General features: G+C 41.1%; 1 protein-coding gene across 1 annotated transcript in view; it reads left to right on the top strand.

The window, feature by feature from the left end:
• TNKS (tankyrase) overlaps positions 1-27,262 on the top strand; it is a 254,549-nt gene that overhangs the window by 182,023 nt on the left and 45,264 nt on the right. The window contains exons 6-13 of the mRNA XM_025206544.1: positions 145-239; positions 5,261-5,356; positions 6,765-6,831; positions 7,250-7,436; positions 9,284-9,405; positions 12,391-12,482; positions 12,570-12,648; positions 27,212-27,262. The exon at positions 27,212-27,262 is cut by the window's right edge and continues 121 nt beyond it. Of these exons, the coding sequence (XP_025062329.1) occupies positions 145-239; positions 5,261-5,356; positions 6,765-6,831; positions 7,250-7,436; positions 9,284-9,405; positions 12,391-12,482; positions 12,570-12,648; positions 27,212-27,262 (789 nt within the window). The remainder of the gene's footprint in view (positions 1-144; positions 240-5,260; positions 5,357-6,764; positions 6,832-7,249; positions 7,437-9,283; positions 9,406-12,390; positions 12,483-12,569; positions 12,649-27,211) is intronic.

The following is a 27,262-nucleotide window of genomic DNA, read 5'->3' as shown; positions in this document are numbered from 1 at the left end:
AAAAAAAGAAGGGAGGGGGGGGGGGGGGGGGAATTTGACCATTCAACCAAATCTTGCCTTTGTTTAAATACTGAAAAGTGAACTGTATAAATTAAAATATGGATGCATCCTGTTTCCCTGTCTAATTTTTGTTTTTATTTGCAGTCTACTCCATTACATCTAGCAGCAGGCTATAACAGAGTTCGAATAGTCCAGCTTTTGCTTCAACATGGTGCTGATGTTCATGCCAAGGACAAGGGGTATGTGGGACTGGTCTGTGCATTTTCCATTTTCAAAGTGGTTCTGTGTTAATGACATTTACAATTTTTTCTATTGTGTGTTGTAACTCAGTCTGTCTAAATGAGTTATTCTTTAGCTGAAGAATTGGACTTCGTTTATTTCCAAAATCAAATTTAGTGCTTTATGTTTAATAATCTTTGAGGGTAAAAATTTTGAGAGTTGAATTATGATGATGATTTATACTCCTTACTTCTGTAGTCATCTCTGTTATACCAGCATTAAACAAATTTATATTTTTAAATTTGTGCTTTCATGGAATCATAGAAAAATAGGGCTGGAAGGGACCTCAGGAAGTCATCTAGTCGAATACAGTACTCAAGGCAGGATCATTCTTATCTAACCCATCCTATTCAGGTATTTTTCTAACCTGTTCTTAAAACTGCACAAACAGCCCTCTCACCCAGCTACCAGGCACAGTGCCCCAAAACACCAAGTATACCCTAACCTGCCACAGGTAAAACGGGATTGTGGCACTGTGTAGAACGACGGGGTCCCAGGGGTGTCCATGACTACCCCGGTAGCTGTGTGACCACGCCCCTCTCCACCTGTAGGACACCTTTCGTTCTCACCTGCCACACTTTGACAGAATAATAACAATAATAAGGAGACTGCCTATGGGCCTTTGTGTGACCCCAGTCCAACTAGACCCCCACTGGGTTTCCTTGGCACCCTACTGGTCTGTCCTTCCCTGCTGCCTTCCACTTCCTGCTGGGGCACTGCACAGCTTCCCTCTGTTCGTCCTTCCAGTGTTGCAGTGGGTCTGACCCTGAGCAGAGGAGCAAGACCTTATAATCAAGAATCTCATGGTGTTTTCAGTCCAAGCTGAAGCATCATCACACCCCAGTCAAAATAGCCAGCCTCGGCTGTAGCCAACACACAGTGCTTTTGAGGAAGGCAAAAAAAACCCAACAACCCACAGACCACTGCAGCAACTGGAGGGGGAAAATTTCTTCCTGGCCTCATGTGGCAACCAGCAAAGTTCAAAAGCATGGGAAGATCAAAACACTGCAAGCTGGGAACTGCTCTGCAAGCTGGGACTTCTGCACTTCTGCACTGCAAGCTGGGAACTACAAACACAACTCCACACAGCCTTACTGGAGAGCCAGAATGCCCTCTTCTGTCATCCTATTCCCTCCATGAACTTATCCCAACTTCTTTTAATCTTTTTCTTTTTCATTTATGGAACTCTTCTTCATTCTCTTGCTGCCAAACATGGTCTTCTCTAATTTCTACCTTCTCTGGGGTTACTGAGTTCTTGTGATCTCCAAGCGACTCCTGTACTTCTAGCTGTTGCTCTTAACAGCATGCTGCAGGTATTGCTATTCCTAGATCATCCCTGACCAATGCTTATCCAATCTCTTCTTGAACCTCCAACAAAGGAGATTCCACTGCTTCCCTAGGCAGTCTATTCCAAGGCCTCACTCTTGTAGCAATGAAGAAGCTTTTCCTGATACTCAGTCTAAAGTTACTTTACTGCAATTTCGATTCATTCCTACATGTCTGACTTTCAGTAGTGAGAGAGAAAAAGTGTTCTCCCTCTTTATGGCAGCCCTTCAGATACTAACATCATCTATCATGTTGTTTCTTCTTCTTTGCCTTTTCAGTGAACTGAACAAGCTTATTGCTCTCAACCTTTGCTCATTTGGTTTGCCTTTCAAGCTCTTTATCATTTTGTTGCCTGTCTTTGGACCCTAACTTTTCCAGGTCCTTTTTAAAATGGGGAGCCTGGAACTGCACACAATACCATAGATAGGACCTAAACAGCACCAGGTAAAGTGCCAACTTCCTGTTTCTTTTATCTAATGTTCCTGTCGATGTAACCCAAAACTACATTTGCCTTTTTGCAGATGCATCACATTCCAACTTATGTTGAATCTATGGTCCACCAAGACCCTAAAAACTTTCACCATAGTGCTGCCATCCAGCCCATTGTCACTCCTTTTGTATTTGTGTTTTTGATTATTCTTCCCAAGATGCAGTGCCTTGCATTTGTCAGCACTGAACTTCATCCCATTGGCTCCAGTCAAGCTTTCCAGTCTATCCTCCCTTCCTCCCCGCACCCAATGTGTTTGCAGTCCTTCCCAGTTTCATCTCGTCTGTTGATTTGCTCCAGAAGGTCTCTATTTGAGCATCCAAATAATTAATAAACATATAGAACAGCATCAGACCTAAGACAGACCCTTCTGGGCTCCACTGGAAACCTCCTGCCATTCCGACATGCGTCCATTTATAATTACCATTTGCTTGCACTTTTGAGGCAGTTGTCCATCTACCTTGGAGTTCTGTCTAATCCAGATATCTCCTGTTTGTTTATGAGAAGGTGTGGGACTTTGTCAAAAGCCTTACAGAATCCAAATCCAGCATATCCACTGCTTTCCTTTCATCCACCCAGCTAGTTACTTTGTTGAAGAAAATCAGATTTGTTTGGCATTATTTTTTCTTAGCAAATCCATATTGGTTGTGTGTCATTAGGTTTTCCTCCTCCAGGCAGTCTGAATGGCCAATGGCTATAATATGACTCCAGAAGTTAGGCTAATTGACTGTAATTCCCTGGGTACTCCTTTTTGTCTTTCTTAGAGAGGCACTATGTTGGCCCCTTTCCAGCCCTCATGTACCTAACCTGTCTCCCACAGCTTGGTAAATGTTATTGCTGAAGGCTCCAAGATCCTATCTGCCAGTTCCTTCAGTCCCTTAGGATGAAGTTCATCAGGCCCTCCAACTTGAATTCATTCTGACCAAACAAAAGATTTCTGCCAGTCTTTTTCATAATGTCATCCCTCAGCCTATCCCCTCCCTTATCCAAATAAACCTTATAAGTGAAGTGCTCTGGTTTGATTATTTTTTTTGTGAAGATTGAGTACCTGTTGAGAAGCTATGCCTTCTTTGAATCTTCTGTAAAGAGTTCACCCTGCCTATTTAGCAGTGGACTCACAGCTTCCTTAGTCTTTCTTTTCTGACCTTTTCTTGTTGTCCTTGGCTTCCTTTGCCAGGTATAGCTTGCCTTCTTGCTTTTGTCTGCAAGTTTCCTCATATGCTTCCTTGGTTGTCTGCCCATCCTTCCTTTGCCTTGTTACTTTCCTTTTAATTTTGAGACATCCTAGAAGCTACTTCTACAGTCCTATTGGTTTCTTGCCATTTTTCTTGTGTTTACATCATGTCAGAATAGCTTCTTGTTGAGCTTTCAATACCATGCCCTTTAGAAGCTGCCAGCCTTCCTGGGCCCTTTATCCTTCAGTCTTTCCTCCCATAGCACCTCGCCTACTATTTCCCTGAATTGGTTGAAATGTGCCCTTTTGAAATCCTGTCTCTCAGTTCTGTATCTTTGAGTACTCCTTACTAGATGGCAATCTATGGAAACTCATGGGATTTAGCATTATTTTAGCAAATAATACCAGATTTGAGCAAAAATGAGAACCAAATGCTATATACGTTTTTTGTTTGTTTGTTTTTATAAAGCACATACAGTTAAAGTCTTTTCTGGGACTTGATTATCCTGACAAATGTATGCTTGTAAATCCCTTTAATTTCCCTTTAATTTCAGTGAGATAGGCATCTAGTTGTACAGTTTCTGTCAACAGTAAGAATATGAAAAGGGACAGCAGTTTCTCCAATGAAGTGAGATAAAATGTTTTATTTAAGTTGTATGTTTCATGTCCAAGTAAAATACTATAGCAAAAGTACATACATGATGGGTTGGGAAACAATTTGTTTTTGACTCTTGGTATATGGAAACTGGAGGCTTACGAGAATGAAGAGTCATTCTATATGATGATCTCATAGGAGTTTTTATTACTATTCAAAATCAGGTCACATTGTATTTGCTGTGTATATCCTTGGTAAAAGGCATTTCCTGTCCCAAACTCATTCCTTGTTGTATACATAGGCTTTATGGGAAAAAAATTGCTATGGGTCTGTCTTGTCTATCCATCAGCCAAGATAAGAGGTTCTCTACATTATGATTTGTCTTCTATTAATTGAGAAATTCAGCTCAAGGATGTCTAAAAAAAGAGGGTTAATTGACTTTGTCACTTTAAAAATATTTGAAGTATAATGAAATGTTGAAGATTGATTTTTTTTTGGCTCTTTTAGCTGTATTTGCTGCTGTTTTTGTCAAGTTTTGAAACTAATTAGAGAGCATTATATATAGTTTCAACAGTATGTTTAAACCTTATGTTTTGTATATTAATTTGGATACAGCACCATTAACAGTTTTTAATGATTTTATAATGTTCAGATCTAATAACCACCTGAAAAAGAATTTCAGGATTAACAGATTTATGAGATTAGAATCATCTGGCTTGACAAGCAGATTTTAGACAAAAACTAATTGGAGTTGTTTGGTAGTACCAATCAGGAATTCAAGCTAAAATAAATTACAAGAATATTTCAGTTATTCCAAAACCAAGCAATATAAACCCAGAAAATTCCTGAAGAACTGACATTTTTCAAGACAGTGGCCATCTTTGATAAGGTATTTCACATCTTCCAAACCATGAGAAGATGGTAGCCATGTTAAAAGCAGGCAGTTCTTTGTGGAATCCTCTGTCTGGGATAGCCTTCAGTTTCTGTTTCTCAGCTTTCATGGGTAAGAAGTAAATATGGAAAATAACTGATAATTCTGAAACTATTTCTGCAAATGTAGTGTTATAATTTCTTGAGGGGAAAATAAATGAATTCGAAAAGATTATTTTAAAAAGAGCTCAAGATTTATGAGGTTGGTCCCCCCCCCAGAAAATAGGATTATAATTTATTATTTATTTGCTTGCTTACTTATTGTTGTTTTTTGTTTTTTTTTAATTCTGCTGGGGCAAGGGATAAGGGGATGGTAGGGGTTGCCTGCTCTGTCATTTTTAAGAGAGAGTTGCTTTTGGTGCTGTAGGAGTTCTCAACCCAGCTCAGCCCAGTAATTTATTCAGATGCCAATCTCCAAATCCGTTTTGTTATCTCATTCCCTGTGTACGTTCTGCTTACCCCTCACTAGCCTCCAAGGCCTAGAAAGAGCGGCAGCAAGTTTGCCTTCTTCCCCTTGTAGGCTGGAGAGCGGCTCTACTGGTTCTTCACTGTCTTCCCAGAACAGGTATTACCGAAAGGACTAGCAGAGCCATCCTCATTGCACAGAAGAGGGAGGGGGCAGGAATAAGGGAAGCTCTTTCTTTCCCCACCATCCCCTATAAGAGCAAACTTGGGTTTCTGAGAGTTGTGGGAAAGAGCTCTGTCCCACTCCTGAGCTGTATTTGTTGACTGTGAGGAAGCAGGTGGGGCAGGCAGCTGGTCAGGAAAATAGGTGGCTTTCCCAAGCAGGGCTATAATTCATAAGAGAACTGGATTTTCTTAAGTAGATACCAGATGTGGTCAGAGAAGGTATATCTCATCTGATGAACCAGATAAATAATAACAGTCACAACAGTTGGGAGCACTACAGAAGAGTTCAGTAAGTTTTAGCTTTTTTTCTTTTAAATTATAAGGACAAAGAAAATCTCAAAGACTTCAGAGTTCCTGCAACATTTTCTTAAAAGCCATCTCTAACATTAATTTTAAGTAATAAAGTAATGGGTTTAATTGTTGAATCCTAGAAAAAATGATATTGAGGGAGTCAGTTAATTGAGAAGAGGGCATTCTGCATTTTGTATATGTAACAATGAGGTTAAATCTATGTTTTAAAATGCAATATTCATCCATATCTGTGGAGCCATAACCACCCTATCTGGCTTTACTTACAGACTGGGCTCACTGTCCTTGTTTTATTGCTTGTCTCTTTTGCTGATCTTTTAAAACTTACGGCTTTCTCATAATATAACCTTTGCTTGTGATTAGTCCAGCATCATTTGCTTCATCAGTTTCATTTTAAAGTGCAGACTCCAGTGACAGAAATTCCAATAACCCTTAGATAGTTGCAATCCTTGTACAATTAAATATATTTAAAGCTTATAATGTACTTCAAAAATGCAGAAATGTCAGGTTCTTCTTTACTCTGGAGTAGCTGTTTTAATCTATCATCTGTAAATATTTGTACATCATAATATACCCAGAAGCCAGGTAACATTGTAAGACAGTTTTTCCTTTCACACAACATTTAAAATGGAGAGGCTTGTAAATATAAAGTGAAGTAATACACAAATTTGTCTTTACCAAGTTTAAAATTAATCAGGTTTTATTTTCCTTTCGGTAGCAAGAAAGATAGTTTTCAACACAGTGAATGCTTATATCACCAATAATACATGGTAGATTAAACACTTAGATTGTATCACTCAAATATTTTTAATGACACTTGTGGGCAATAGATTGCTTTGGAAGGTTGGAATCCCACAATATAATGAGAATATTTTTATATTTGAAGCAAATATAAATGTTTGATTTAAATATAAAAGCTTCTAAATTCTTACTGGAGTAAAAATTATCTGAATTTTTTTAATGTTTCCTAAATATTTGTTTTAATTTTAAATACCTATGTTAATATTTAACTATTATTTGTTTTATTTCTCTAGTGGACTTGTGCCCCTTCATAATGCATGCTCATATGGACACTATGAAGTCACAGAATTGCTACTTAAGGTAAGTGGAGGAATGCAAGAATAATTATTCCATTTTTCATACTTAGGAAAAATGTGGTCTATTCATATGATAGTTAAACGCAGAGGCTCACTCTCTGTTAAATATCCCAATTTCTATGCCCGTGATTAATTCAGAGACTCAGGATTTTGGATTTGAAACACACACCTGCACTGCTGAATTCAGTATTTCTCTATCGAATGTTTCCAGCCAAATATTAACTGATCATTTTTCCCCTAAAGATCTGTTGCAATAAATATTAAATTAATTCCAATATTCCTATTTTTGCTAGGTGAAAATAAATTAATTATTTTTCTTTCACACTGAAAACAATTGAAACAACTTCAAAAATGATTTTGACAAACATCTCTGTAAGTAATTATAGTTCATTTCTAAAATGAAGAATTCTTTTCCACTCTAGCATGGAGCCTGTGTTAATGCTATGGACCTCTGGCAGTTCACACCTTTACATGAGGCTGCTTCTAAGAATCGTGTAGAAGTCTGCTCTTTGTTGTTGAGTCATGGTGCAGATCCAACACTAGTCAATTGTCATGGCAAGAGTGCTGTTGATATGGCTCCAACACCAGAACTGAGAGAGAGACTGACTTGTATGTATTGCAATCATGTCATAATTAATGAAGAGTGTTGTTGTTATTAATAACCAGGGAACCGGGTTTTCTACTTGCTATAGAAAAACACAGATTTTCTCGTTTAAAGGAAAAAAACGCAGGAAACCACAGGTTTCCCCTTGCATGCTGGAAAAGTTCCATCCTGCAAGGGGCTGCTTGGGGCTTCAGGGGGTGGGATGCAGGGGGTACCACACGCAAGTGTATGTGGCCATCAATACAGCCAAGCAGTGGCATGGGGACTGGCTCCCGGGAAGGAGTCGGACACTAGAGGCGACACATCGGTGCGGGGGCGGGGCGGCATGTGCTCCCCCAGACTTGTGAGCCCACAGCAGACATGAGGCTGCAGCCTGTCCACCTCCATGGCCCAGTGGGCAGGACCTGGCATGGGACGATGGAGCTGGGCGGGGAGACTTGCTGCTGCTGCCGCCACCACCACCAGGTACCCCATGCCAGCCATGCCGCCAATGTGAGGCACCCCCTGTCTGCCCATCAGTAGTGAGAAGGCAAAACTCCATGCCACCACTGCCCACACTGCTGCCGGGCAGGCAGGGGACACCTCACCTTGGCAGCACGTCCAGTGCAAGGGTCCTGGCAACAGTGGCACCAAGTTTCCCTGCCCTGCTCTGCTCTACTGCATCTGGTGCCACCCGCTGGGCCATGGAGGCCCCTGGGGTGGAGGGCAGCAGGGTGGGAGCCCCATAGCAGGCAGCCCACATCTGTCCCCACTCCCCACAGGCTCCGCTCTGGCTATCTGGCCGGCTGCAATTGGTGCTTGTGTAGCAAGGAACGGTCAGGATACAGCTGCCAGGTCCCGTATCCCTGGCAGCTGGGGGCCTATTTTGGTAGGGCAGGGGAGTGAGGGGCCCCAGGAGGGCTGGGGGGCGTGCAGAGCTGTGGGTTGTAAGTGAGGGGCCCAGGGGGCTATGGGTTGGAAGTGACGGGCACTGGTGTGGGCAAGGGCAGGGCACTGGCATATCAGAACTGCTCAGCGCCACAAAGGAGGGGGAGCTCTGATTTCTCCATGATAAAAAAAACCAAAAGCACATGCCAAAATATATAGGTATTTAGAATTTATTTTATTCTAATGATAATGATTGAGGCACTCTGGTAGGCTTCCATATCTCTTTAAAATTGTAAATATATGAATAAAACATTGTGTTCAACTGCTACATAGAGAGAGAGAAGCATTTCATTTTAATTGCAGAAAAACGTGGGTTTGGGATTTTTATTTGAGAAGAATTTGGTATTTTTAAACATAAAACCAGGATCCCTGCTAATAACACATTTGTCAAACCAGGTTTCTTATAGGTGATAGGTAAATGCAAAACAACAGAAGAGCACACACCAACTGCTGAAACTTCCTTAGCCTGACGAAGGGTTTTTGAACCCGAAAGCTTGCTTAATAACTATTCTCCAACCATTTGGGTTGGTCTAATAAAAGATATCAAATTTACCTAAGGAACCTTGTCTGCCTATGTCCTTAGACCAACACGGCTACAACCCAAACCCGTGCAGAATGTACCTTAGTTTTTCATTTTAAAACTTGAGATGTCAGTAATGAGAGTACATTATAATTAACTTTTTTTTATTGTAAGATGCCCTGGGCCTCTTTTGGGGAGGGTGGTACATAAATTAATAGTTCTTACCTCGAGGACATTAATTCTGCCTTTTCTAGGTCAGGGTTTAAGATTGCACCTTAAGCCAGTGTTCAAAAGGGTATAGAAAAATGCTCCCTTGCTTCTTAGTTATTTGTAGTTAGCTTACTGAAGTAACATTTATAAATCTGACACATTGCTGAATATTAAGTATATCTATTTCCCCAACAGATGAATTCAAAGGACATTCTTTACTGCAAGCAGCCAGAGAGGCAGACCTAGCGAAAGTAAAAAAGACACTTGCTTTGGAGATCATTAATTTCAAACAGCCACAGTCGCATGAGACTGCACTGGTGAGATTATACAGTCAATTCATTTCTTTTATGATATATGTGGTAGCAGTGCTAGTTGAGGGGGTTTTTATTGCTAGACTGTGAAAATGTATTCATCATCTAAGATTGTGGATATGCCACCAGGCATTTTATATTTTAAAAATAAATCACTATCACAGAAGTAGTGTTGTTCAGTTTTTCCATGAATTTTGTTTTTTATGGTGGATTTTTCCAGAAACCCTTACATAAGCCACAGTTGTCCTGCTCATATTGTGACTGTATTTTCTTCTCATTGGATTATCATCTTTGTAGCAACTTCTACTAGTTGGTTGCTTTGTCTTCTGCTGTAACAGTGTTCCTCTCCCCCTCTTCCCCACTCTCTTGTTTTTTCTGGAGACTGGATGCAAAATCTTAATTTGGGGATGCAGAGGATGACAGTACAGGCAGGCAAAATAGATATGTCCTGGGGCTCTGTGAAGGACTGAAATAAATTGTCAAGCCACCTCACCTTTTCTTTCTTTATTTTTTTAATGAAGTTTTCCACCAGAGCCCAGTTAAATATGTTTTTTGATTAAAATTGTCCTTTACACCAATACGTTTATTTAATATTAAATTTTTTCATCATCTGATGGAAGTCAGAAGTGAAATAGTTTACAGCACTCTTGCAGTAGATGGTCTCTCTCTTTCTGTGAGTAGTGTCCTGTCTCCAGCAGATGGCAGTAATTTTGAGCTCACAAAGCCTATTTGATGTGACACTAGTCAGATCTGTCTAGCCTCCACTGTTGCTGTAGTGACTTACCAGAGCTTGCCAGCCATGCGTTATCAATTTTTGCTGGGGTCTTCAATATGAAACATAGTTATGCATCACAAGAGATAAAGCAGATCAATAATACACTGGCTTTTGTGATGGTGTTGTAGTAGATTTGGAGTGTTGTAATTGTAGCTGTGGTGGTCTGGAAATATGAGATGCAAGGTTTTTTAGTTATCTTTTTTATTGGACCAACCATATACTTGGGAAAAATGTTGGACTAACGTTTGGGCACCAAGTGCCTTTCTTCAGATGACCTTCGCCTGAAATAGCATATCTGCACTAACCAAGTGTGAGTATGTGCATTAGTAATTTAATTGGCAATTGCTTCTGCTCTCAGTTCATCATTTGAGGAATTAGGAAGGCAAAGAGCATAGAGTAAGTAACTTGTTTTATCAAAATGAATTGAGATGGTCACTATTAAAACAGTATGACTGGATAGTTTTACTTTGTTAGAAAGAGTAGTAAGACATAATTACATGGTGGTTAATAAAAACCCTGCAATTGATCTCAGAAATATCAGAAGCTCTATAGGTCCTATTCTACATGGGCCATTAATCAGCGTGTGTCCAAGATGGTCTTTTATTTCAGTAGTGGACTTTTCTGAAAAGATTCCAAACTTTTTAAATAAGAAGGAAAAGAATCAGTAGTCTGTCTGGGGAGAACAGATCACATTTAAGATGACATAGTTAATCCCTTCTTGATTATGTTGGTGGTTTTTATTAAATAAGAAGTATTCTTATTACTAAAATACTTTTTACTAAATAACTACTCATTTTATCCTTTTTTTTACATTTGCAGTACTTGAGCTGCTCTTGACTATTTGACACTTTTGAACATACAGCAACTATTTGACCTGAAAAATAAATATTATATTATTTATAGCACTTAAAAACTGTACTTGCTGGAGGTACATGTCTGAACGTGAAAAGCAGTCTTAAACTTTGCAGCAGTTTAGCTAGATCTTTATTTATCGTTACAGTCTAACAGCTCATATAACAAGAATTTATTACTGTGCATCAGTATGGGAAAAAGAAATGTCAGTATCTTTAACATTTCTCAGACTTCTGCTTCTGTGGCTAACTTACTGAAAGTCACAGTATTTGACACCTAGAAGTGTGGGACTTGCATCCAAGAGAATGTACACAAGTTTCTCCACTGTTTTCACAATATGGTGCTTACATTTATAATAAAAGTAGAAATATTCAAAAACACCTAGTGGTTCTCAGGTAGCTGTTAATTTGGGGTGCTCAATTTGAAGTGCTCCAGGACTGTTTTTCAGTTGTTCTTTTCTCAGAATGGGTTTCCAAAATAATTGGACACCCCTGAAAATTTCAGTGTGTGATGGGTTCTAAGGAAGAGGTGTAGCCTTCCAGGGGAGCAAGGCCTACCATCCTAACCAGGTATGTGAAGTCATGGCTAGAGATGTGGGATCTAAGCCAGAGTTGCAGCCTTCCTCACAAACCAACTAGCCACCTGGGCTCAACTACACAGTGGGGAGAAGAAAGTATGTGACAATGTAGGAAAAGGCTGTGTCAAGTTACTTAGGATTAGCAGGGATGTTGATAGACCTTGCTCCCAGAGATCCCCTTAAAGGTGTATCTCACTCCAGATGTGAAATAAACTATTCTAAGCAAATGGATTTATTTTCTTACAGTTGGCTTTATAATATAATCCCATATATTAAGCACTAACTGAAAACACGTACCAGAACAGCGATTAGATTAAGGTTAACATGTTCAGTATACATAGAAATAGAAGAAGGAGCAAAGCAAACATTTTGCTATGGAACCCAGGGGAGGAAGCAGGAGAATTCCAGTGTAAGGCTTTAGAAGCTCTATGCAGAAGTAAAATTTTAAAATCCCTTTACCTTTGCCTGCCTTTACTTATTGCATCATTTATTGTCCTGGTATCTTGTTTACACAGTTGGAGACTTAAGTATTTCTCATCTGTGACATGTAGTTATAAAATCAAAATTGTTTTCAGACTAGAATAATTTAGTATTGATCACCATCTTGCATATTGGTCCATGTGTCATATATAAAGACAGAAATGTGGTATATTTCTCTGGGATTCTGGGTATAAACTTTGCAGTCCTGATACTCAGTAAAATACGTAAAGGTGATTCAGCGGACCTCATAAAATACTTCAAAGTCTAAGTAGTTATAATAGTAATTTATGTTTGCTTTATTATACAGCACTGTGCTGTGGCTTCCCTGCACCCTAAACGAAAACAAGTTACTGAACTGTTGCTCAGGAAAGGAGCTAATGTTAACGAGAAAAACAAAGAGTAAGTTTCTGAAAATTTGAGCAAAATTTTCCAAAGGTTTTAGTAGAATCAGGAAAACAGAACTAATTGATATCATTTTCTCTCTAGCTTCATGACGCCTTTACACGTTGCAGCTGAAAGAGCTCATAATGATGTCATGGAAGTTCTGCATAAACATGGAGCAAAGGTAAATTTGTAAATATCCATCATGTAATTTGTCCAGTTAAAGTAGGGTTTTGAATTCAATATTTGTTCTCCTGACTCTGTCTGAAACTTTCTATATGATCCTTGGCATTTGTTTATAGCAACCAGTGAGAGATATTGGGTCTTTAGCATTTGAAAATTTGGCTTATTTAAATGCCCGAATAAGGATTTAGAAACTTAACTTTGGTCACCTGCCCTCCACTCTGCCCTTGTTTCTAAATATCTTCCCCCTACTTTTCAAAATTATTTTGCTCCTTGATAGCTCTGGTAGACTTCCTAGATTTAGCTCTTAGTTGCCTTCAAGAGGGACTGCTAAGGGTTCCGTCAGTTTTGAAAGGCAAGGCGCACTATTAGATGAATGCCTTGGCTGTGAAATTAGGAGACTAACTGGTTATTCATTTTTAAATATCTTGTCCTCAACTATTTATAATTATTCTTGATTATCTATCCAGCAGATCCTTCTGTTAATTTACCTTTGCTCTAGGTTATAACCAATATTCACGCACATTTTTGTAAGCACGCTGTTAGATGCGCTTGCAAACCAGCGGTCTTTGAAGTTGTAAGTTTACAGGCAAAGATAAATTCAACCCCACAATTAGTGCAACCTCTATCTTTCCACAATTTCCCTTTTAGATTACTGTTACAGTGGATGAGAAGGTACAGTATGATTGTTGTTATTTTGCCAATTAACTTTCCTCAAAGGCTTGTTTTTCTTCATGAGAGATAATTTTTACCATATAAAATGTAAACAGTCTCCTTATTTTTGCTTTTAGGGTAGCTCAGTTTGCTACCTCTCAGTCTTCATCAGCATCCATCTAGCTAGAAATGAAGAAATATATCTGTAATCACAATCTATAATGTCACTTCTGAACTAATAGGAGGTGAGAGCAATGTAACTGTACACATAGTTAATACAAGTCTCCTTATTTCTTCTTATTTTAAGACATTGAATTGTAATTTAGGGGCCTATTTAAGAGCCAGTTTCCAGAGCTCAGAATCTTATTCGCTTCTAAAGTGGTTTGATAGAATCATAAACTATTTTAATGATGGTATCATGGCACAGTATATCATATTCCAGAAATTTGATACAGTTGCATCTCTTCTAAGACTTTTCTAGGAGGATTTATTTTAGAGAAAAACATTTGTGCTGCTCATTCAAACCATGAATTATAATCAGATCCCTAAACTTTCCCTTAATATTGAACCTATGCAGTGGAAGTAGAAATCTTATATGTGCTTATAGCACCAAGCAATCACTCCAGAGCAAAATTTTCAAGAGAATTTGCTACTGGCAGTTCTCATTTAGGCATCTAAATAAAGTGGCCAGACTTTCACAAGAGCTGAGCCCCAAATAGTGCTTACTGCTATATAGAGTATTTGAATCCAGAGCACTTCTGAAAATCTGGCCCTTTCATCTAGGTACTTATAAAGCCAGAGCTCAGCTTCCACTTGAAAATCTGGCTTTATCCATGTAGATTGAAATAAAAATTGGAAAGTGGAATTATGGGGAGAAAATGTACTGACATGATTTTTGTTAAAAACAATTTTTATACTGACACAGACCTAATGTATGCCATGTACAGTGGCCTTCTTAGCCATCAAGCACCTGTCATATTATCTGAAGTTAGTGATCACTTTTGTCTTGAAGCACAAAAGACTGTTAAATCCTAAAAGTTTTAATCTAGCAAATTCAGCTGCAGTGCGTATCATTGAATATTTAGAGAAGGGGAAGATAGTGTCATAATTAAAGTATAAATCTCAGACCCTGGAGACATGGCTTATTTTCCTTCTGTGCCATAATCGTCTGATTCATTTTGGAAAATCCATTCACACCTTGATTCAGCAAAACACTTAAATGCTTGCTTAACTTTGGTAGGACTACTCCTGGTTAAAGTAAAGCAGATATTTAGTACTTTAGCAGATTGGGCCGTGTGTTTTTTAGACCTCAGTTTCCCTAACTGTAAAAACCTTATATTGCCTTACAGAGTTTTTCCATGAGATTTAATGTGATAATATTAATGAAACACTGACATTTTTCACCTGGAAGGTATTCTAAAACTGTCAGCTAATAATGGTAGTTTTTGATATTTAATCTTACTATGGCGCTTACAATACTTCTCTTATTAATGCTCGGCTTCTTGCCTACACGTTGGCTACTACTGTATAATGTGTAAATGCTTTTAAAATTAGTTTAACAGACATACTTAACATCATTTTTTTACTTTTGAATATTAAACCGTACAACCTTATCATTCCATTTCTATAAATTCAGTATGGAATAAAATTTAGAAGCAGAGAATGTAGGGTCTCAATTTTTCAGATATCGGTATTTTAGAAGAGATTACTTTATCCAGTTGCAGGTTTCCTGCCTTGTCAAGGCTTTTAACACTGCTGAATAGATATTTTCCTTAGTTTAAAAGGTATACTCGTGTTTGCTAATCCTTTTGTTGATAGTCTCTTGTTTCCTGCATTTTGTTGTGTATGCATTTTCAGTCTCAACTGTAAAAGGCATTCTGGTTTAAAATATAGATCAGGGACTACTGACAAAAATGGAATTTTCCTGGATAAACGTATTTTCCAATAATTTGTATATGTCTGAAAGGCAACATGGATTTGTGCAAGGGTAGATTGTGCCGGACTAACTTGATATCTGCTTTTGATAAGATAGCTGATTTTCTAAGCAATGGTCAGTGTCATTTGTTTGGATATCTGTAAAATATTTCATACGCTGCCACAAGGGAAATTGCTCAGTAAGCTGGAGAAAATGGGGTTGAATAGAGAAATAGTAAGGAACTGACCAAGGAGGAAATAGCAACAAGGTGGTGTTGAAAGGGAGATTATCAGGCTGAAAAGAGTTGCTTGGGGAGTTTCTTAAGGATTCTTTATTCAGGATTGTGTGACATAGCAAAGTGAAGCTGCCATTGTAATAAAATCTTTTTTCTACCTAAAAATACATTTACTCTATGTAGACTTTTTATATTCATTTTAGAAGAATCTTTATAAAAACCTCAGAACCACTAATTTTGCAAACATCAGTTTAAGTGCATGAGAAAGTTATTATGAAGATTCTGACAAAAATACTATTGTCTACTTAACTTCTTGTAGGATTGAAAAATGCCATACATCTAAACCAAGAGTAGAAAAAGGTCATATGTGTAATATTCCCATGATAAGCTTCTAAGTAAAAGAAATAGGATTAATCCCACTAAGTATGTCCATTTTTTCTTGGAACTGCTTTGCACTGAAAGGTTCACAGTAGAGTAACCTGTAACTCCTTACATGCAGTGTATGGAGGCCAACATTTGGGTGAAAGAACCCAGACTAGACTTCCCTCATACTGGAGGGCATGTTGTAGATGGGCATAGTTCTCTCCCATTGTCTTCTTCTGCCAAAAAGTTCAAATTTTGCAGAAGGCAGCTGGAGATTCCCCCAAAGGGGAGTGAATTTTAAGGTAGCATAAAGGCCATGCACCCACTTCAGATGATGCTGGAGTCAGAAGGAATGGTCCTTTCCTTAGCAAACTGGTCTAGTTCTTATACGCTACAGGAACAGCCATTAAGTTGCTGTAAAATATACCAGGAACATAGGAGTCAAATGAGCCACTTTAAGCTACTTTCTTTCCTCCTCTTTTTGGGTCCTGCACCAGTTGCAGCTCACCTATCTTCAGGGTATGAACTGCAATATTTGCTGAATTATCCATCTTTAAGGTTTCATGCTTTTTAGCAAAAGAGAGGTAGGAATTAGGGATGTGCGAAGCTTTGGTCGCCGATTTGATTTGGAGAATATTCGACCCAATTCAGAGGCTGAATTGTCAAATCTGAATTGAATTGGGAGACCCATAAATATCTCCAAATCAATTCGGAAAAGATTTGGAGATTCGGCGATTCGAAAGGCAATCTTGCAGGGAAGCAAACTGAGAAGAGGGAGGGGGATAGGGGGGGAAAGACTGCCATCTGTAGTTGGCTAGTGACTCTGATCTTTCCATGAGTTCCCTTCCAATCACAGTGCTCTGGGGGAAGGATATAGAAACAGCATACTTCACTTCATCCACCTCCTAGATACAAAACCTCATGGACTCAATATAGACATTGGATTTATGACGCACTATAATCTTCCTGACATCTGACTTCCCAGGTACTTCTCCACTTTTACCTGCTACATCCCCATTCTCCCCCCCCCCCCCCCCCCCCCCCTGCCTCTCTCACCTCCTGGTGCCTCAATTTACATTTTTACTGACTGGCTTTCTTGCATGCATGCCAGCCTCTGGCTTCTTCACCATTCATTCCATCCAGGAAGAGCACACACCAACTGCTGATGCTTCCTCAGCCTGAGGAAGGGTTTTTAAACTTGCTTGCTAAGATGTAGCTCTCCAGCTGTTCAGTTGGTTTAATAAAAGATATCAGATTGACCCAAAGCACCTTGTCTGCTTATGTCCTTAGACCAATATGGCTACAACCTACACCCCTTAACACAAACACGACACAAGTTTTGCTTTCAGAACCTTGAAGGACAGTTTCCCAGAAACCCCTGCACCTGTCTCCTTGAAACCTGGCAGGCAACATCCCTTCTGTTTTCATACAAATCTGCCCCAAAATGACAAAGTGATAGGTATTTCAATTTTTCCCAATTATAGTCTATGGCTGAATCACTGAATCTTTTGAAGCCGATTTGGCCGAATCGATTCAGGACAGTGACCCGAGTCTCTGAATCGAATCACTGTCCTCCAAATTGGTCAAGTCCAAATCAAATACTTACCTATTCGCACAGACCTAGTAAGAATCTCCCAGCATCTTGGTGTCTTTGAACCTCTGAGGTTTGGATAGTTGTAACTTTTTGCTTGTTTTCCAGACTCCATTGCCTCAGTTTCTGCTAGAGTCTTTCTGCTTTAAACCAAACATCTGTTGCCATTTCTTGTTGTCTGCTGTTGCCAAAAGCTGTTTCTTGTGATGAACTTCTCTGAAGTTTTTTTTTTAATTAATCAGATATGGTTTTCAGAAGTTAACACATTTGTAGACACGTATGGAGGGAAGGCATAAAGTTTGAGAACAAAATTCCACTTCACTCCGCAAGTGACACAGTACTTCCCAAACTTTTCCTCAGCATGGCCCCATTTCCTCAGCTTGGCTCCTCACTCCAAACCCACAGGCCCCCACCCCCGTGACCCTATCTGCTGATGTTGCGACCCCATTTGCTTTCACAGCCCACAGTTTGGGAACCACTGCACTAACACACATACAGGCAGTCCTCAGACTTATGACACAATTGGTTCCTGAAAACTGCGTCTTAAATCAAAACGTTATAACTCGGAACCAATTTTCCCATAGGAAACAATGTTATAAATGGGGGATTGGTTCCTGAGCTAAAGCCTGATACCCTGTTTTCACCCCAAATAACCCAAAATTTGCACAGAACTCAATCAATTATATACAATAAATGTAGCTATATTACTTGTCTATATGTATTTATTTATGTATTTATATTGTAAATAGCAATCCTATTTATTTGGAAGGACTTATTTGAGGTGACTTTGCTGGACTTTTTGAAGGACTTTTGGTTGGACTTTTTGAAGGGGTCTGGAGTCTTCTCAGGAGTCTTGGCTGCAGGTTTTTATGGAGTCTTGTCTGCTTTCTTAAAGAAAGTGTCCGAGGAAGTTTGGACAGATGTTCTCTTCTTTTGCTTGTAAATTTCTCTGTAGCAGCTGTACCTGTTGGATATGCCCCTATTCACTGATGCATTGTGTTCAATGTTGAGGTCATGTTCCTCAAACAGGGACATGGCAGCTTCCAAATGTTGAAATGCCTCAGCCAAAACTTTTGTTCAAGACTTCAACAAGAGGAGTCTTTCCAACAGTGGGTGCATCTTCTTCCTCTGCTGCTTTTTGCTGTTCCAATTCAATGAGGTCCTTATTAGTTAATTCTTCATAATGTGATGCCAGCAACTCATCAGCATCTTCTGGTGCAACATCTGAGTTGAGTTCTTTGCCCATTTCAACAACATTTTTGGTCACCTCTTCAAAAAGCTTTGGAAGTCAGACACAAACTTAGGACACATGCCTACCTTGCCCCGGTGGGGGCAGCAGCCAGACAAGTATCCGCTTCTCCCGTGGCCACCCAGCACAGCCTGCCTCTCTAGTAGGAGTGGCTGGACGAGCCGCAGCTTGAGCCACGGCCGCCCGGTGCAGCCCCGGCACTGCCTGCCTCACCCCGGCAGGAGCAGCCAGAGGAGCACCCAGATGAGCCACAGCTTCTCTCACAGTCACCCGGCACAGCCCTGGCACTGCCTGCCTTGCCCCGGCGCGAGCAGCCACGGGAGCTGCCGGATGAGCTGCAGCTTCTCCCAATACCCATAGCCCCCACTCCCAGAACCCGGTGCAACCCTGGCTGGGCAGCATTTTCCCCAACCCCTGTCCCAGCCCTAGCCCCTCCTTCACCGCAGGGGCTCTGATCTTCCCCCCACCCCTACAGCCCTTCCCCCTCCTCTTGCACCGACATACCTGTATCCAGCATCGTAAAGTAAACCCAGGTCGGAACTTTGAAACTCAGGTGTCAATGTACAAACGTTGCAACTGCGGTTCATTGCAACTTGAGCCATTGTAAGTCAAGGACTGCCTGTATGGTAAAATGCTGAATTAAAGTTGCAGTCCAAATTCAGGTATTTCCTAACTTATGGACCTTATTGTAACCTTAATATTCTTTTACTGTAGTTTTTGTGCCCAAATATTTCAAATGTGACTTTTGGCTGATGGTTAGCATTGCTATCTTGACTTTTGAGAGCTGGCATAGTCACAAAACCTCCCTGAGGCATCTCGGTCACTTGACTGCAGAAAGGTAGATCAGAGGGTTTGTCAGCATTTCAGTGTCTTAGCTCCACACAGTACAGTATTGGAACATAGGACTGAGATGGGTTTCCCAGACCATGAAGTCCAGTCCCCTGCATTTGCAATCAACCATTTGCCCAAAAGGGTGTACAAAAACATCTGTTCTGGCCCTTCAAGCACACCATAGGCACCAAGCTGTGGCACTACAGCATGCCACAAATAAAGCGCTGAAGAGGTGTGAGCACCACCAATCCCTTACCCAGTGCAGTGGCAAAGATTTGTTATGTTGAAATAAGCCCAGATAATCCCAAATAAAGAACCATCCCTTGCACTACAAAAAATTCCATTTGTCCTTGCTGACCTGACTAGTGAATAATTCCTTCTCAGCACCACATTTGCTGATTGTTTTCATGCAGAGCACATGAGCAAGACTCACCAACCAAGCACTATAGAAGTTTTCAAATACAACCAGGAGTACCACTATCCCGGCCAAACTCCTACCTCTTCCTGTGGGACAAGTCCTGTGTTTTAGAAAAGGCAGACAATATCCCAGAAGATGCATAGTGTATTCATGGAGTTAGTGGCATTCTGCCTCATCCCTACAAGTGACTAGCAGAGTCCCTGAAATATCAGATTCCTGGAGACTTCCCGCCAGAGCTTTGCAAAGATTCGGTAGCCAATTCTGTTTGGAGGAGATTCAGCCCAATTTGGCAGCCGAATCTCCGAATCCAAATCGAATCGGGAGACCCATTAGAAGTTCAAAATTGAATTGGAAGCCTCCAAATCGATTTGGAAAAGATTTGGTGCCGATTCGGAGATTCAGCCATAGACTAAACAGGCAGCAGTCCTCACCATGCTGGACAGGACACAACTGCCTCTAGCTGCTAAGTTTGTTGTGGTGGGCAAAGCGGGGAGGGAAGGGGGCGGTGCAGATCAATGCCCCCACAGCAAGAGAGGGATTGGGGCTGGGGCTGGGACCTGGGCTGGGGCAAGCGCTGCCCAGGGACAGGGTGGGGCAGTTTGCGCCACTGCGTGCTGCTGATCTGGGAGATGGTCATGTGGTGGCTTGTCCAGCGGCTCTCGCCACTGCTTCCGCCACCGGTCTGGGATGGCACAGGGTGGGGGCGTGTGGCCCAGGATCTGTGTGGGGTGGGCAGGGCCGGGGGTTGTGCTGGACGGAAGGCACTGGGAGCAGGGGCTACGCTCTCCCGCCTCCCTGCTGTTCACCCATGGGCGGGGGTGTGTGTTCCTCTGGATCGGGGTGGGGTGGACAGTGCAGCAGTGGCTGTGAGTGGGCTGCAGCAAGTTTTTGGGTGGCACGTTCCCCTCCCCCCATGCCCTGGTGCTGCTCGCCCAGCTGGAGCAAAGCCACTGCTCGTCCGTGAAGTGTGGGGAGGCCAGGCCAGCTCCCGCCACTGCGCTTTGCTTGTCCGGAGGCAGCACAGGGGCTCAGTCTCATGGTGGCTTCACACTGGCTGGGCTAGCAGTGGGGCGGCATAGCCCCCACTCCCAATGCCTTCCACCTTTTGACTGGCGCAGCCACGGCCCTGCCCACCCTGCGCAGATCCTGGAGCATAGTGCAGGGCCCCATGCCCTCCTGGACTGGCTGCAGGAGCAGTGGCAAGAGCCGCTGAACAAACTACCACACAAGCAGCTCCTGGACCAGCAGTGTGCAGTGGCACAAGCTGCCACACCCCTTCCCTGGCCAGGGCTGCACTCCAGGCAGAAAGCCCCTGCTGCAGAGCGCAGCCACAGAGCACAGCCCTGGCTCCACCCACCCTGCGGAGTGCAGCCCGGCGGTGGGCAGCTGGGGCTAGCCTCCTGGAGTGCCGCCCGGCCCAGCCTGCCCTGCACAGATCTGGGGGCAGATACCTGCTCCCATGCCCTCCCAGACTGGCGGTGCACAGTGGCGGGAGCCCCCCTCTCCGAGTCCTGTGCTTCCCTCTGAGCTCTGTTTCCTTTAGCCAGTAGGATATGAGAAGTATTTGTCCTCAGCTCACAAGACAGCAGACTTTTTCTTTTGCAGGATGTGATCTTAATACCCATTAAAATCTCAGTTTTAAATATCATACTGAATATCACTGCTGGTGCCTTCTTCCCATTGGTACATGAGCAGTGCATTGGGGTTTGACATGCAAACTAAAAATGTAACATGACTATCCTGTTGGCCAGATATTGTTACTCAGAGCTGTCAAATTAAGATATCTACACCAGAAATTCTTTTTTAATGGCTTGGAACAAAACTGCAGAAAATTTGCCTGTAGTAAGCCTGGGATGCTACAGAAGTGTTTATTCTTGGAATTTTGTACTCCAGTGCATGTTCTGGATTGGTGCCATCCATGCCTGTGCGCACCTAGCTCCAGTGGTACCCTTCCTACTCTTTCTCAGAGGAGCCTTTCTCCTGGCAGCTCTCCTTGGAAGCAATCAGGCTTGCAGACCTCTGGTTCTACAGAAGCACCAAAGCTTCTCATCTTGGCAGAGGCATTGCCTCCCAAAAGCTCTGTCTGAAGAAGGCTTTGACACAAAGGCCCAACTACTCTTAAAGACATAGTTGCTACCTCCTGGTATTCTACTTTCAGTAGATATTTGCTCAAAACTCAATTTTTTGCAGTTTCCAGCAATAATACATACTTAGTGATCTGCTTTCAGTCAAATTATTCTTATGACAATGATTTCATGCAGGGATGTCAAATTCATCTGGCCCTATGGTCCAGGTGAGTGGTGTGGGACTGGTCCATGGGCCAGATAAATAGTGCAGGGCTAGCCCTGGATTGAGTGCCTGTGGTGTCTGCTCTGCCTGGTTCAGGACTGCACCACACAGGAAGCCTGCTCTGGGACCTGTACTGCATGCAGCAACACCCCAGACTGACTGGAGGGGGCACTGCATCCAGCACACATCCCAGAGTGGATGTCACTTGCATCTCACATCCCTGACCAGCCAGAACAAGTGCCTGTGCCACTGTCTCTCAGACCAGCTGGAGCAAACACCACAGGCTCTTAGTCTGGCACGCAGTGGGGAGGTCCTGAGTAGGTCCAGCATGTGCCTTGGAGACCTATGGGCAGCACCCCTCATTTAACATGTACAGCACCACTGATGCACTGGATCATTGTCTTATTGCCAGTGGGAAAGTTTTCAGCACTGAGATTGCATTGATCAGTCTCACAGGATCAGAATCCTGATTTCCTGTTCTATCAGCCCAAACTGCACTTGCTTCACTATTACTACCTTGCTTTGATCACAGAACAACCAATAAAATAAACCGGTTGTTCTCAAACTTTCTGGATGTGACGCACCTAATTGGACTCAAGGAACCCCTCCATATTTTCTATAAATTGAGTGGCACCCAGACTATTTTACGTTCTTGCTTGCAGAGGGACCTAGGCAGTAGGGGTAGGAGATTGGCCAGGCAAGGACAAGCCTGCTTTGACACCTTGGTTGAGAATCATTGAAACAGACTGTTCTGTTCTTCACTGTCAGCACCAAAATACTGAAATGTCAGTGGTTGTGAACCATGCATGTGACTAAGAATCTCTTGCTAAGATTGTAGAAAAGCTGGGATTTTTACATGTGAACATATAACTATATTAGAAATTAAGTCTTATTCTACTGAGATGCAACTGAATCAGTAAAAACACTCCTGCATTTTCCATAGGACTAGGAGGATACTGCAAACATTCAGTATTTGACACTGACAGAAAGCCAATATTCTAATGACACGGTGTCAAAATGTTCCCTGAACAGATTCCAGCTGTTGAGCTGCTACGGTTGACTGACATTACATAACAATATTGCTGTCGCACTATATGCCTACTCTGTGCGAGACAGCAGCAGTGCAGTGATGAAAAGAATTTCTTCACTGACTGATGGTACACATCCATTTTGATTTTTTTTGTGTGTGTGTGTGTGTATATATATATATTATATGTACCTTTGATGAAAAAATTAAACAAAGGAACAAAGGGAAATAACAGAGATCCCTGCAATACAAAATATTGCATAGGGAAATTACGTTTTTTAATGTTTGCCCAATGCACTGTGACAGGGGATTGCTGTTTTAAAATTGCACCATTAGACCAGTGATATGACTTCTTCCTTGTTATAGTGTGAAGAAATTGAATCTAGGCACTGAGTTCTACAGAAAGCTGTCAAATCTATCACTTTCTGGGCTCAGTAAATGTCTCGCGAAGGATGGTCTTTAAAGATATTTAGAGTTTTGTCTGTCTGATTGGGAAGTGCTCAAAAGGAGGATCTACATGAGTGACAATCCCTTTTTATTTTATTTTAGTGCAGCTTAAATGATGACCCGAGCTTTCTTGTACACATCTGCTATGATATAGTTTGGACATTTTTCATATAGAGTATGGTGAAAGATACTCTTGTTTAGAGTTTAAAAGCAAGTAAGGAATATGAAAGAACAGTGAAAATTTTAGACCTGAAATTGATACAAGATACCCAGAGATGTCTTATTTGGTTGGGCTTACTGTAAATCTCAATATATATTTTTCTGGAATCAGCAGTTTATATTTTTTTCTGTCTCATGCCTCTAAATTATTTTTAAATACTCTTAATTAGTTTCCAGTCATAAATAAATGGGTTAACACACTGCCTCCAGATCTAGTGCTTGTGCCTTGGTTTCCAGCTTTAAATGGCTCTCGAAAGGTCAATTACATCCTTGGATTCATTTTAGATCAGTCAGTGCTGTGTAGCTTTGAAGGCAAATTGGCTTTAAAGGGACCACAGGTCCAACTGAAATATCCCCTTGAAAAATGGGAAGCCAAGGCACATTTTACCAACTGCTCCAGAGCTGAAAACCAAAAAACACTATTTGTTTGTATCTAGCTTACATGCCCTCTGATCAAGAACCCCCTTTGGGTCTGTAGATGAGCATTTGTTTTTTTTTTAGATGGCTCCGAAGGACATGAAGGACATTTCTTAGTTTTAGAAACTAAGAGAAGATGCGAGTGCAGTACAAAGACGGTTGTTATTGCAGGTGTGACAACTTCTGCAAGAGTTATTTTCAGATTTGCATTACAATTATTCCAGATAGTGTTGGACTTCAGGGAGGCTAGTCTGGCTGCTATACTTCTGTTGTTCAGGGTGTTCTGTTATAAATGCAGAAGTTAGTGGTAGGGAAGACCTAATTTCTAGTTCTTCTTGGGCTAAATGGAGCATTGCTACCTATGGTCAGTTTTAATTTGCATCATTTCTACTGACATCTATCCTTAATAACTATGGGTGCACAAAAACAACTCTTCCACATAGTTGTATGCCTTTGTCTATGGTTATAGTCATCTTGGTTCCCAAACAAAAATTTCATCCTTTGTAATAAACTTGTGGATTTTAGGTATTCAACATCTGGTTTATGTTTATGGTATTTCTCTTATAAGGATTTTTCAGTGTGTAACCATGAAAGGTAACATTTATATGAGCTGAGCAGGGTTTGATTTACATTCCCCTCTTCTCTCCCTGCCATTCCTAGAGAGTTACCAATATGTGTCTGCTTAGAAAAATCTCTGCAGTACAAGTTGTGGATTTTCTATTAGCATTATCTTTAGTTCTAGAAGAAATTTGAGTGGTATCAGGCCTTGTGCATTATGCTACATATGTGCTGTAGACATTTATTCTTCCTTATGTGCGGGCCGGGAGCAACCCGAGCCCTTTTCCGTGCTGCACGCGGGCTGTGGCCAGCAGCCCAGGCATGCTGGATCGGAGAGGGAGGGCGATGAGCTGGAATTAGGCACAAACGCTTAGCGGTAGTTTTAAAGATTGTTTACTTACACTGAGATGGCAGTGGTGTAGGCTGGAAAACTTGCTTGAGTTGCGGTTACAGACACAGACAACATGGACGGTCACGTGGAGTTTGCTAGGCTCCACGGAACAGAGCTCCGGATGCTCTGGGTGAACGCGCCACCAAAATCGGAATTGGAGATACGTCTTATAAAATTTGCGCTCGAAGACGGGAAGAGGTGGGCGATGGATCAGGTCGCCAAGCTCCTCTGAATCTCACACAGGGTCTCTATTACCCTGCCGTGTATCCAGAGTCCCCACGAGATGGATGTGGAGTCCTCTTCGGCTTGGGCGGAAACTGCTCAAGCCTCTTATACGGCTAACAGGCCAATCGTTAGCCGCCACGTGGGAATAATTTAAAACTAGCCAATAGCGGGGAATGAATTTGCATACCGGTGGCAGGAACTCTTTTGCACCGTGCATTTCTCTTGCAACTTGAGCAATGCACTCTGCAAAAGAAGCTGCAGAAAGGTGGGAAACTCGTCCCTGCCCCGGGGTTTTCCTCTGCAACAGGAAACTCTCCCGTGCAATGAAGCTGCAACTTGGCGGGGATAATTCTGGTGCCGAAGCACACACAAAATCATGCCTTTGGGTCATGACACCTTAAAGCCTGTTAGATCCCTCCAATACAGGTTTGAGTGAAAGTATTGTTGATCCTATCAGATATTCTGCATAGGTCTGTCTCTAATCTATGTCCTTTAGTCACCGTTTAACTTAATATGGGGGTGCATTTTTTTAATTGACATGCAGTGGAAATATAGTAGGATTTGCATGCAAAACTTCTAGCAGGAATTAAGGGGTAAAAATCTTGTTTTCGATAGGATAATGATTTTTGAGGAGTAACACAAGAGTTTTATAAAATATCGGTATCTGTTGTGCATGAAGCTCACCCTACAGTCATTAGCATTGAAAGCCGATAGCAGGTTTTGTGATATCTTCCAGACAATGTAGAGCAGTTTTTGTATTTCATAAATTGATAAAAAGCTGCATTTAAATTTGACATCTACGTTTAAATTTGCTTGGAGTAGCTCTTAGCCACAAAGTAGCTTATTTGAAAATCTCTTGTTAAAGCCTGTCTTGTCTATTACTCTCTTCCTTTGTAGAAATCTACAGTGATGCCTCTAATTGTTTAGTTTAGGTCATTTTATTAGATCTCATTGGATATGTAGGTTTCTATTACAGTACACTTTTTATTAGAGATGCTTATTCATTTTATTCTGAGATTCCACATTATCTTATTTCTTGTTGCCTCCTTATACATACTACAGCACTATGTACAATCTCGTACACAGTAAAATACTGTAGTTTGAATTTTTTATTTAATTAAAAGATGAATAAGTAACAAGAAAAAATATGTTAACTAATATAAGTTCCATGGCTTGCATTTTTTAATATGGAGACCTCTCCTCAATTTGACCTAGTTGGAATTTTTTTAATAATGAGGAAATGTTGAGTTATTTCTCTTCTGTGGTTGGCATGTGGTAATTTCCTTGAAGCTTAGTCCAGTATGAAATTCTTTAGTTAATTTACACCTAATTTATTATCCATCTTCCATTTGATTTTTGCTTATATGGCTACTTTTAATAAAGAGTGACTGTTCCAAATATTAATTTTCCAAGTGAAGTTCTTCAAAACATTAATAATGTTTTAAACTATATATTATTTATTATAATTATTTATCTGGTTAGCAACATAAATTACTAACCTGATTTAAATAAAAATAGCCTGAAATAATCAAATACTTTTAAGTAATAACTTTTAAATTCATTCCTTATTATTCTGTTTTAATATTTTGACTGTTTTAATGCAGTGGGATTGATGGGGAAACAAACTTGCATTGAAGTTTTGCTTATTGCTCTTCCCCTGATTAAAGGGTAGGGGACAGATGGAGTCTTGTAATTAGAAAGATACTTTATTTAATATTGCTGAATAATTTTTCAGATGAATGCACTGGACACACTTGGTCAAACAGCTTTGCACAGAGCTGCTTTA

The sequence above is a fragment of the Alligator sinensis genome, unplaced genomic scaffold (assembly GCF_000455745.1).
Source record: "Alligator sinensis unplaced genomic scaffold, ASM45574v1 scaffold989_2, whole genome shotgun sequence".
Lineage (NCBI taxonomy): Eukaryota > Metazoa > Chordata > Crocodylia > Alligatoridae > Alligator > Alligator sinensis.
This window is presented reverse-complemented; position numbering and strand designations above follow the sequence as displayed.